General features: G+C 41.4%; 2 protein-coding genes and 1 non-coding gene across 10 annotated transcripts in view; 2 read left to right on the plus strand and 1 right to left on the minus strand.

Moving 5' to 3' along the window:
- The window catches only part of TOMM70 (translocase of outer mitochondrial membrane 70), a 54,635-nt gene extending 53,499 nt beyond the window's left edge, over positions 1–1,136 (minus strand). For all 8 annotated transcript variants that reach the window (XR_009519240.1, XR_009519241.1, XR_009519236.1 and 5 more), the window contains exon 1: positions 667–1,136. Coding sequence is in view for 1 of the 8 variants with exons in the window: in XM_060010545.1 (XP_059866528.1) it covers positions 667–993 (327 nt within the window). In the remaining 7 variants the exon portion in view is untranslated. The remainder of the gene's footprint in view (positions 1–666) is intronic.
- A 165-nt stretch (positions 1,137–1,301) lies between these two features.
- LNP1 (leukemia NUP98 fusion partner 1) overlaps positions 1,302–12,992 on the plus strand; it is a 37,585-nt gene continuing 25,894 nt past the window's right edge. The window contains exons 1-3 of the mRNA XM_060010548.1: positions 1,302–2,010; positions 6,583–6,686; positions 7,469–7,673. The gene's annotated coding sequence lies outside the window, so the exon portion shown is untranslated. The remainder of the gene's footprint in view (positions 2,011–6,582; positions 6,687–7,468; positions 7,674–12,992) is intronic.
- On the plus strand, positions 10,279–10,409 carry LOC132425154 (small nucleolar RNA SNORA31). Its single transcript, XR_009519354.1, has one exon. It is a non-coding gene; the product is annotated as a small nucleolar RNA SNORA31 (small nucleolar RNA).

Consider the following 12,992-nt stretch of genomic DNA (forward strand, 5'->3'; position numbering starts at 1 on the left):
TCAACAAAGCCATACAAAGCAGTTAATTCACCAGACACTCCGACGCTTGGCTTAACCGTATGTCAGGCTTGGTCATGTAAATTTCCAGGTAAAATTTAAAAATGAATTTAAGATGCTTCTACCCCAAAAGTTTAAGAACTCATGCCCACAGATGAAATAAATGCCACTGAACACCATTTTACTCTTGTCAACCAACAGTCACTGTATTTACCTATCCCCAACCCTAAAATACTTCAAAAAAGGGGATTCGCTTGTTATTAAAAGATTATTACTAATTAAGTCCTAGGCCTTAGACATGACCAAGGCAATTCACATCACAACGTACCGATAGTTAAGGGAATTTGGCTTCCTTCATTAGTTAGTTAAATACAATCATCACATTTGCAAATGTCCCCGTACCCACAACGCTAAGGATAAATGCTGTGTCACTGAGAAGAAAAGCAAATATTTTTCTGAAACCAAAAGGAAGCTCTTAACGAATGTTGCTAACCTGTGCCCTCGGGCTACTCTATTCCCTATAAAGGCAGCCAGAACTGAGTTTCCCTAAACCCACGCGCTGCCTGTTGGCAGCTTCCGTCTGATGGGAAGCCCCCTGACGAGCACAACTCGTCAAGGAAAGGCTGCACCTGCCGGGTTCTACCTCCAGGGCTCGGGGCTGCTTCTCACCATTTCCAGGTGAGTACCGGGGCCCTCGGGGTGTCCGCTGCCCGGGGCCGGACTGGCCCTGCCCTCCGGGGTCTTCCGTTCACTGTTGCGCTTCAGGCCGCTGGCGTCGCCTCGGCCCCCGGTCTCCCGGCGCCGCCGCTGCCGGCTCCACAGGTACATGGCACCCGCGCCCAGCAGCAGGGGCGCCCCGACCGCCAGCGCCAGCTGCCATCGCGGCAGGCCCCCGGTGCCCGGGCCCGCAGTCGCACTGCCGCCGCCCACCCCACTCCCGGAGCCGGGAATAGCCGCTGCGACCACCGCCGCCTCCACAGGCTTAGAAGCGGCCATGACGAGGGTCCTCTGCCACCGCCTCCTTGCTGTTCACGGGCGCCACAGTCACCAGGCAGCGTGCGAAGAAAAACGGGAGGGAGGGAAGGACGGAAAGCACTGAGCGAACAAGCACGCTAGGCAGCAAGAGCGGACGACAGAAAAAGGCCAGAGGTCACCGGAAGCCCAAGGCATGCCGGGCCAGACCTGGCCGTCGTCTTTCCCTTCTCAACCAGGGAGGGAGGAGTGGGAAGGGAGGAGGAGTGGTGAATCACTTCCGGGTCAAGGTAAACTGGGCGTGTGGTGAAAGTCCCAGGCAGCCCTTTTTGTTTTCTTTCGTTCTGCTGCTGTTTGTGAGAGTAGCTTCTGGGATTTTGGGCCTCGGGTGGTAGCCGATGCCGTACCCTACGCCTTCAATAAAGAAGGGCAGAGGGCTCTCTGGTATAGCGAAGCGGAAGAGGGGCGCACATACTGCGGGTTTTTGGTGCTCGGGGGAGCAGAGGAAGAGGCTCTGTAACTGCGCTAAGAATGGGCGGGAGTAGCAGAAGAGTTCTGAAGATTATTGGCTGGCAGGAGTAGTGGGCGGGGCGTAGGCCGAGCTGCCTCGTTTATTGGTGGAATTTGGACCCCTGGTTTTCTCGTTACTGCCACGTTGACGCTACTTAGAGCCCGGCGGTGTTAGCTCCGTTGTCTGTACCCGTGTCCTCGGAAACCAACGGATTGGAAGGACTTTTAAAAATATGGGAGGAAAGAGCCAAAAGCTGAAGATAGCTCGCTGTATCACCGATCTTCTTAGCTCTACCATGGCCAGATTTTAGTTTGGACGAATTTGAGGTTATTGGGGGCAACAAAAGGTGGCACAAATCAGACTCGGTGGAAACGGGCAGATACAGGTTGGCTCCAGTTGAAACGGCTTGAACGGCGTCCCTGCGACTCACCGTCTGCGCCAATTACGAAAGCGATGACGCCTGTGTGTTGTTATGAGGTTCTCGAACTGAGTGGGTAGAAATGCGAAGACCTAGAGTTCCCACCTTTCTTGTACGTATTTGTGTCATACCGGATTCCGCTTGACACCTCGCTCCCTGGAGCATCCGCGGCCTCGCCAGTGCTCTGTTCCTCACACTGTCATGCCGTTTTGCACTAGATGTCTCAGCCCTGTTGCCACATCTCAAGTAGAAATGTCAGTTCATAGCTTTTATGTATCTAATAGCTTTGTCAAATCCTTTCCTCATGTTCTGCACCACAGGCTCCGGATGCGCAGGCTCAGCGGCCATGGCTCACGGGCCCAGCCGCTCCGCGGCACGTGGTATCTTTCTGGACCGGAGCACGAGCCCGTGTCCCCTGCATTGGCAGGCGGACTCTAAACCACTGCGCCACCAGGGAAGCCCTTAGAATTCTTGGTAGAAAATACTAAACAAGAAATTGTTTAGTATTTTCAAGAATAAAAGACAAGTATTAATAGAAAATCAGAATCCAGAACTATGGCTCCCCATTTCAGATATACTGATTTGCAGACCCTCATATTGAAAATTTACAAATAATGATTTTGCTTTTGGGTACAACAGGATTTTCAACATCACTATAGCGGTGCATAAAAATCGAGAAGAAATAATTTATTAAACGGCACTAAAATAGACTTAATGGCTTAATTAGAAAGCTTCAGCGTCATTGCTTTTCTCTTGCTTCATGTGGGTTCCTATGAGTAAATTGCTTTCGGGCTGTAGGGTTCCTTAGCAACAGGCTAAAAAGATGAGCTAAAAATAATAGCAATAGAATTGGTTTGATCAAATAGTGATTGTTGCAGGCAATGACTTCTCTCCCTTCCTGATTCCCAACCCCCAAAGGCAAATCTGCTGTTCTTAATGTAATTTTTCCCTTGCCTTTTCAGAACAGAGTTAGGATTTTTCTTTCTAAAAATTTCAATTTTTCTGCAGCCTCAGGGAATTGTAGAATGCTAGTAATTACAAACTACCGGTAGGAACTGAAACATATAAAGTTTTTAAAGAAACTTTATTTATTGGAAAAGGTAATAGATTGTTATTGTTAAAATTCAAAAGTTACTGTGAAAAGTGTCCTTAAAACCCTGTTCCCCAGCCACCCAGTTCCCTCCAAAGGCAATGTTAGAGTTCCTTGAAACATTTTGTTTAATTAGCAATTATTTATCTAAAGGGTTGGTTTTCTTTGGTTTTATTTTTAAGATTGGCATGTATATGAATTTGTCCTTGTTACTTTTATACTTTGTTAAACATCTGATTTCCATTCCCTAGTCTATTGATCTTTTTTCTCCCATTTTCTCCACCATTTTCTAATTGATTATAGTATAGAACTGAGTAAAAGTGTCACTACCTCTGTGACCTCACTGACCTGATGCATAAATTTCTAAGCTGTGAATACTGAAAACAGGTTATATTAAAGATTTAATTAGATGATATTTAAGGTCTTTTTAGTGTAATGTTTGTTACAAAACAGTAGACACTCAAGGCTTAGTTCTGTTTTTCTAAATTTTAAAGGCGAGAAGTAAAAAAATTGTCTCTTTTTTTTTAAGTTGAAGTTTTATATATGTGAACATAGATATTTTCTTGCTAGATTAATGGAAGTCAATAGAATAAGCTTTCTTCACTTTTCTGGTCTGTGTCTCAGGAGGCATTTGAATGAGGCTGAACATCTAATGGCCTAGGATGCAGAACACCTGAGTTCTTATTCTAGCTTTTATTACTACTAAGCTATGGGTGTGAATGGGCACCTGCTTTCTATATAATGTGACCAGTAGATTAGATGATTCCTAAAGCTTCTCGTAGCTTTAAAATTGTATGATTCTATCCCCTCAATTGTCATCGCTACATCAAAGCCTTTTTTGATTGGTAGAGTTAGTGGATAGCTGGTTGGTTGATTGGTAGCCAAGCCTTCCAGTGAGTCCACAAACATGCTTATCTTAGGCACATACATACACAGCTTGATTCTCTTTCAGTTCTTCCTTAGGTTTACATTCTTTCTCTTTTTCTTCACTGAAAAGTTACTTGAAAGAATTGTTTATACTTGTTACCTCTACCTATTTATCACCAATTTCATCCAAAATCTCTTATAATCTAGTTTCTAACTTTTTTACTAGTCTGAAACTGCTTTAAGAGTCACAAGTTATTGTTTGTTTTTAGCTTTCATATGCTTTTATTGGAGCACTTAATACCATGGGTCATTCTGTACTTGAATGGCTTTCAGGAGACTAAATTCTCCCCTTTCTTCTCCTCTGATGAATCTCTAGGTACATACTGTCCAATAGAACTTTCTGTGATGTTGGAAATGTTTTATAACTCTGATATTCAATATGGTAGACACTTGAAATATAGCTAGTACGACTAATTAAATTTTTCATTTTAATTTAAATTGATTTAAGTCCCTTCATGTGGCTAATGGCTACCATATTGGACAGTGCACCTCTAGATCTTCCTCAAGTAGGAGAATCCATAAAAATATATCCTCTTCTTTCTCTTCATTCTCTTCATTTGTAACCAAAGTACATCTCATTGTTTCAGGTACCATATCTCTGCAGATAATCTCTATCTTCACATCTCCTGGTATGACTTATCTTTTCACCTGTAGCCCTGTAATTTCCTACTGTTTATTCAGCAGCTTTGCCTGGATGCCTCATTTAAAAAATATATAACACATTGTCCTCCCTCCTCATTCTCTTCCTTTGTATAATCCTTTCTTCTCATAATACCACTATTACCTTGCTGGTTACCCATACTTGAAACCTTAGACCTTTTTGAACCTTTCTTTTTTCCAACTCTATCTACCCAAGTACAAGTAAATGTACCAATATACACATACATAAACACAAAATCAGCTGTGAAGTCTTGATGATTCTTTGTAATATCTTTTTAATATTTTTCTTCCTTTTCATGCCCCCTGCCACGTCCCAGTTCAAATATGTGAAAACACTTAAAAGCATGTCTGAAACATAGTAGGTGCTCAATAAATAGTTTCTTCCCTTCTTTTCTCTCTTTTTTCCATTTCATTCATCTTTCCTGAATGCTGTATTAGCTTCCCCACCTGTAGTGCCTCTCTTCTATGTGTCACTTTGCACCTTGATACTAGATTATTCTTCCCAAAGCATAACTCCAATTTCATTCTTTTTTTCTTTCTTTCTTTATTTGGTTACGCCAGGTCTTTCTTTCTTTATTTGGTTACGCCAGTTGCGGCAGGCGGGCTCCTTAGTTGTGGCATGCGAACTCTTAGTTGAGGCATGCATGTGGGATCTAGTTTGCGGACCAGGGATCAAACCCAGGCCTTTCATTGGGAATGCAGAGTCTTATCCACTGTGCCACCAGAGTCCCTCCAATTTCATTTTTGAGCTCAAAGACTTTTAGACTCACTCTACTTCCTATAAATGTCTCTGCCTACCCCCACATCCTTTCTTACACTTTGTCTTTTTCCTTGGTCCACATTCTTAGCAGTTATCAGTGTTTGAAATTATTTATTTATGTGACCCCACAATAGGACATAAGCTCCATGAGGATAGAAACTTTGTTCACTTTGTACTCCCAGAGCCTAGAAGGTATTCAGTATAATGGTTGATTTTATGTGTCAACTTGGCCACGAGGAACCCAGGTATTTGGTCAAACATTATTCTGGGTGTGTCTGTGAGGGTTGGTTGTTGTTTTTGTTTTGTTTTTTTGTTTGTATGTTTTTCTGATGAGATTAACATTCGAATCAATTCTACTGAGTGAAGCAGATTGCCTTCCCTAAAGTGAGTGGCCATAATCAGTTGAAGGCCTGAATAGAACAAAAAGATTGACCCTTCCTTGTGTAAGAGGGAACTTCAACTGTCTGACTACTTTGAGCTGGGACATTGATCTTTCCCTGCCTTTGGACTTGAACGGAAGCATTGGCTCTTTTCGGGTCTTGAGCTTGCCAGCTTTCACACTGGTATTTACACCATCAGGTCTCTTGGGTCTCTGGTTGTAGACTGCAGATCATGGGACTTCTCAGCCTCTATAATTGCATGAGTCTGTTCCTTTTATAAATTTCTATATAAATTTCTGGTTCTGTTTTTCTGGAGAACCCTAAGTAATACCAATACATTTTGGTACTAGGAATAGAGTACTGCTGTAACAAATACCAAAAAATGTGAATGTGGCTTTGGAGTTGTGTGATGGGTAGAGGCTGGAAGAATTTTGAAGCCCATGCTAGAAAAAGCCGAGATTGCTGTGAAGAAACTGTTGATTGGTATAAGGACATTAAAGATGATTCTGGTGAGGGCTCAGAAAGAAAAGAGGCAAGCAGGAGACAAAGCTTCCACCTTACAGAAATACATGAATAGTCATGAACAGAATGTTGGTAGAAATATGGATGATAAAGGCCATTCCAGTGACAACTCAGATGGAAATGAGGGAAAGGTTATTGGAAATTGGAGGAAAGAAATCCTCATAATAAAGTGTCAAAAAACTTGACTGAATTGTGTTGTACATGAATTTGGGGTGAGAAGGACATCAATTTGTGGGGGCTGGGGGCCTCATTCCCTGTACCAAAACTTGTGTTAGTCTACTAGGACTACTATAATCAAACACCATAGACTGGTTGGCTTAACTAACAGAAATTTATTTCTTACAGTTCTGTAAGGTGGGAAGTCCAAGATCAAGGTTCTGGACAGTTAGCTTTCTGGTGAGGGCTCTATTCCTGGCTTGCAGACGGCTGCCTTCTCACTGTGTCCTCAGGTGATTTTCTTTTTTTTTTTTCCTCACCAGAGGGGAGAGAGAGCTGCAAGCTCTTTAGGGTCTCCTCTTATAAGGGCACTAATCCCAGTGGACCAGGGTCCTACCCTCATGACCTCATCAAAAATATTCAGTGTATAGCAGGCACACAATATAGTAGGCACTCAATAAAGATTTTTTAAAGTAAACTATATTAAAGGGTATCAAAGAAGGAAAAAGTGGCATTCAAGATTGAATAGGTAGATTGCACCTTAAAACAATATTGAGTGTCTGCTATATGCAGGCTTTCCTTTAAAAACCTAAAATACTTTTTCTGGAACTTTCTAAAGCATATCACTTTTCTACTTGTTTTATAGAATTACATTTGTCCTACCTCATCGACTGGACTATAAGCATCCCAGGTCAGGATCTATGTCTGATTTATCTTGTGTCTTCTACAGTGCCTGTTCTAATGCTGTATGTCAAAACAAGGGAATATGTTTTCTCTTTTTGTATTGGACTATACAGAAGTTTATATTTCTTTTTCACAGTTACCACATTGCCATAATTATTTGTTCTCATGTGTGCTCCCCATACTCAATTTTGAGCGTCTGAAGGGTAGGGACCATGTTCTAGTCATCTTTGTACTCCCACATCTATTACGGGGCTGGGCATATAATGGGTATTTGTTAACATTTATTTATCTACCCAACATGATGCCCGAAATGTGGTCAATGCTGAATAAAGAGTTGATGAAGTATTTGACAGTTTCCTGACTACTGCTTTATCTCCATTCCTGTTGCCAGCATTAATGGTCTGGTGCCACCACTGCCGTCCAATATCACCGGTATCAGCTGGGAAATCAACTCAGTTGCTGCTACTGCTGCCATCACCAGAAATAGTCTGCTTGCATCACCACCATCATCACAGCTACTTGTTCCCAGTACTAAGCATGCTGTAATCACTGCTACCATCTCCACCACTGCAGCTGCTTTCACCAGGACCTGCTTGGTTCGTCCTTCGTATTCCACTCATATATACAAGTATTTGTTTCTTCTGAGCCCTCATGCTGTTAATTTTTCTCCAGTCTTTCTCATAATGGTTTCTGCCTTATTCAGCTTCCATCAGAGCATCAGTTGAGTGGGTGGTACTACTTTGCTTCTCAGGGGGAATGGCACTTTAATGATTCAATCAAGTAGTTGCTCTTTTTGCTGTCAGAAGAAGCCTCTGTATTATCTTCAGGGAACAATCTACAATAACCCTAGATCCCTCTCCTTAGCTGTGACTGTTAGCTCATATGTATACTTTATGCACTCATTTGCCACCTTTCTGCCCACTCACACAGATTCATAAGATCTTTCCATCCTCATCAACTTAGTTCATTGCCACCCACAAGAATCTATGTCATTTGCAAATGTAGAAACATTGCTTTGAGCTTTAATTTATAAAGATATTGCATATAGGTTATACTAATTGTGCCCTGCACAAGGATGCTGGGAGAAGTGGGGACTGAGATTCAGCCTGCACTTTGTTCATCACAGTCTAGTGTTAGGCTGTGCCTGCCAGGAGAAAGGTATTCCATTTTCTGATTTGCATGAAGATGCTGGCCCATCACTAAGTGACCCTGGTCATGCAGACCTGATCTTTGCACTGGTCTAGCACTGAACCTGAGATCCTCTATGCTATGCTTGCCTATCTTTACCTTTTGTTGTTTTTCCTAACCAGTGGAAAATAGCCTCAACTCCAGTAATGAGGAGGAGACTCAATTTTGTTAAATTTTGAAAAAATATAAAACCATAAAAAATAGTTTCTATACCTATCTTCCAGTTATCTATTGCTGCTTGGCAAACTGTCCCAAATGATAGTGGTTTAAAACAACTATTTTATTACATCTCACAATTTTGTTGCTGAGGAATTTGGGCAAGGCTTGATTGACTCTTTTCTTCTGCTGGTGTCAGCAGAGTTTACTCTCCTGGTGGATGGCTGGTCTGGTGGGTTCAGGCTTCACTCAGTGTCTTACACCTTGGTGAAGATAGCTTGGAGACTGGAATCATTTGAGACTATCAAGTGGAGCACCTTCTTGTGGCCTTTCCAGCATAGCAGTCAGGGTAGTCAGACTTACGTGACAGCTCAGGGTTCCCTGCTAGTGTGTCCTAGGAGTCCCAGGCAGAAGCTGCAAAGCTTTCCAAAATTTCACTTCTACCATGTTCTGTGGGTCAAACATGTTAGTAAGAACAGGACAGATTCATGGGGGAGTGAATTAGACTCCAACTCTCAATGGAAGAAGTAGCAAAGAGTTGCAATTAGTTTTAATCTACCATGATCTTCTACCAAGATGTAACCAAAGTTGTATTTTGCCATATTTACTTGTGATGCAATTAGAAAAACATTTTCATTATAGAACCTTGATAAAATAAACATCATATCTAAAAGTGAAATATTAGTAGTTTTCTTTTTGAAGTCAAGAACCAGTCAAGCTTTTCAGGTTTATTACATGTTACTGAAGTGTTAATAAGACAAAAAGGGAAATAAAAGGGCAGTGGAAACAAAGAAGTAACTTTTTATTATTTATAGACAATATGACTCCATAGAAAATCCAAGAAGATCTATAATCTAGTTCTAAAAAAATAGTTCAGCAACATTGTGGATAGAAGGATAACACGAATCTCAAATTGGTCCCTTGTGCTTTCTAAACTATTGGCTATTTTGTGATCCTCTTGTTCTTAGGTCTGATGGATGCCCTTTTATTTACTTCATTCTTCCTTCAGCATGGACAACTATATCAGGTCTTAGCTGTTGGTTGTGTGACCTCACACTTTCCACTTGGGGGTGGAGGACATCTTGTTGCCAATATTTGTTGCAGAGTTGTCCATGGGTGTTTTTTAAATTAATTAATTAATTAATTAATTTTTGGGTGTGTTGCCTCTTCGTTTCTGTGCGAGGGCTTTCTCCAGTTGGCAGCGAGTGGGGGCTACTCTTCATCGCAGTGCGTGGGCCTCTCACTGTTGCGGCCTCTCTTGTTGCGGAGCACAGGCTCCAGACGCACAGGCTCAGTAGTTGCGGCTCACGGGCCTAGTTGCTCCGCGGCATGTGGGATCTTCCCAGACCAGGGCTTGAACCCATGTCCCCTGCATTGGCAAGCAGATTCTCAACCACTGCGCCACCAGGGAAGCCCCATGGGTATTTTCATTTACAGTTGTGCTATTGGTTTTTATGTGGGGATTCAGAGAGATTGAAAAGCTATGCTATCTTCATTATTATCTTCCCAGAGTACTTGTGGTTCAATAGCATTTTGATCTAGTCGCTACCCATTTGTGTAACTCCCACTGTTTTATATATATATGCTTCATTAACGTTTTTCTTTTTAGTACGTTGAAGATTTCCCATTGTTTATTGATTCAAAATTTAATTTTTCCAATTTATTTTTCTAAATGTCATAAGTATTTTGTCACAATTCCCTTTAAATGTTTGGTGATCCACTCCTTTATTGTACATCGCAAAATTTTGCCCCTATTAGAAGTGAGACTCACAAGAGTCTAACTCCCCCAGCCCAGTTCTTCTCTGGAGCACTTCTCATGGGGAGGCTTATGGACTCAAGTTAAAAGAAAGTGCTGAGTTGCATCTATTTGACGGGCCTGGAGCAGTTCCTGTTTGCTAAGGTTTCCACTACAGATGCAAGAAAAAAGTGTCCTCACATTTTCCATGTGTCTGATTGTGGCAGCCCAGATTGCATGGGGGAATACAGGAAAAAAATTGCAACTCACAAATAAAAAAAAAGTACTGAGGCACTACCCTTAGACTCTGAAATTGCGCTGTGAAATTAATAACTGGGAGGAAGACTTTTCTGAAGTATAATACACTGATGAGCTGAACTGATAAAGTTTTTTACATAGTGGTAAATTTTAACAAACAGTGTGTTCAATCTGTTATAGAATAATAGGTGCTCAGGGATCAAAAAGACCTTGAGAGGTCGTACAATTAATAACACTCCTGGAGTCAGAGCTGCACAGGGTCCATCTCTGGTCCAGTTTCTGGCAGATGAGAATCAATGCTGTGTTTAAAGGTCTCTTGTGAAAGAGATGAGGTATTGTTTTATAAAAACCTATTACAGTATCTAAAAACTTTGACTCTGATGAAGCCTACCATTAGCCAGAATTCTGCAGAACTCAATGATGCTTAATGCCAAAGTAACTGGATATTTATACAACAAATATTCTAGTAGGCAAACCTCGAAAAACATACCTTATTTCCCTCACATATTTTTTACATCAACAGTGGTATATTTTTAAAATAGTTTTCATAATATAAGCTACATAGCTTTTTAGAATAAAAAATGATAATTATGTACCTTCACATACACGCTTTAGGACACTTGGTTAAGCAACAAGCAATCTGTGTCTTGATAATCACCTCAAAAGGCTTGCAAACTTCACAGTGTAACTGGACAACCATCATGGAAATGGATGATTACATTAGGATATGTTCCCTGCAAAAGAACATTCTGACAGTCAAGACATTAAATAGAACATAGCACACAGTTTCAAGCACTGCTTTCTGGCAAGTGAAAACTGTCTAAAAACCACTGATGTATTTTGACTACAAAAAAAAAAGAGAAAGAAAGGAAAAAAAAGAGAAAGAAAGGAAAAAAAAAGAGATGTAGCAGTGTAGTTCTTCTGTACATAGCATTTCTTTTCCAGAGTGAGACTGGCTTGGGCAAGCTTGAAAGCAGTGTGAGGAATAATTCTTCCCTTTAACTGTTAAGAAAAAATATGAACTAAAAAATACATTACTATAACATATAGGGGCTATGGAGGATGAAATAAAGGGAATGAAATGAAATAAAAGGAAATGAATGAAAGAGAGTGAAATAAAGGCAAAATCATCTATGCATTATTGCAGTCTTCTGGGGCAGCAGATGTGAAAGAGGGCACTGCAAAGCCACTTCATTTTTACACAGGCCAAGGATCATTGTCACTGATTACCTGGGCGCCCTTGATGTCTGATCACTTTATGAGAACACACACCACTAGTTTCCTACCCTCTAAGAGAAGGTAATTCCTTTCATATTAAGTACCATAAGAAAATGGACAATCAAACTCTAGAAAACTGCAGCTATCTCAGCCACTTGACACTTTGCATAAACACTGTGGCTTGGCAAGGCAGAGCATTAGAGCAGGGTCAAAAGGGCAGCTCCCTTTGGTCCCATGCTCCTGACAGCATTTCCTCAAGGCAGGTGTCCAAGCCCCTGCCAGGGAAAGCTGGCGGCTGGGCTCCCAGGGTGTGGCATGGCCTCCTATCACGCCCTGGCTTCCCAGACAGGATGGAAGAGCAGTTCTCCCCCAGCTGCCAAGACTTGACACCTGCTGCTGCTCCTTTGCTGTGCTAGATTTGTTATAAGAACTTTAGGACACGCAAAGTGGAGAGCTATCTTTCTCTCACACTTTAAAAGAGATGGGCTTAACTAGGGAAAAAAATGGAGGTGGACTAGTTTTATATAATGTAGACCAAATTCTTTTTCTTTTGGTGGTAAATTTATATCTTGTTACTTTGGGAAAATTTTTGGCCCAAGGTTTGAAGAGTTCCCTTTCCTTCCTGCATTGGGGTCCCAGAGACCACCCCCAGGCTTGGTGGCTCACTAAAAGAACTCACAGGGCTCAACATGTACTCATAGCTAAGATTTATAACAGTGAAAAGATACAAAGCAAAATCAGCAAACAGAAAAAGCCCTTAGGTGAAGTCCAGAGGAAACCTGCCTCAAGCTTCCAAGAGTCCTTTCCTAGTGGAGTCACACATGACGTGCTTAATTCCTCCAGCAATGTTTTGTGACAACACGTGTCAAGTGTTTACCAGGGAGCCTCAGAACCCTAAGCTTTTATTTGATGCTGGTCATGTAGGCATGCTCTGCCTGGCAGGTACCAAAACTCCGGACTTTCAGAAGGAAAGCAGTTGTTCAGCATAAATCACCTTGGTTGTACAAGCAGTATAGGCCACTCTCATCAGTTAGGGAGTTTTTTAATCTTTCTTTTTTATTGAAGTACAGTTAATATTCAATGTTGTGTTAGTTTCTGGTGTACAGCAAAGTGATTCAGTTATAGATATATATATATATTTATTGAGGTATGGTTGAATTACAATGTTGGGTTATTTACTGCTGTACATACAGCAAAGTGACTCAGTTATATATATATGTGTATATATATATATATTCTTTCCATTATGGTTTATTACAGGATACTGATTATATTTTCCTGTGCTTACAATAGGACCTTGTTGTTTATCCATTCTATATATATGTAATAGTTTGCATCTGCTACTCCCAAACTCCCAGTC

Source organism: Delphinus delphis, chromosome 4 (assembly GCF_949987515.2).
Source record: "Delphinus delphis chromosome 4, mDelDel1.2, whole genome shotgun sequence".
NCBI classification, from domain to species: Eukaryota; Metazoa; Chordata; class Mammalia; order Artiodactyla; family Delphinidae; genus Delphinus; species Delphinus delphis.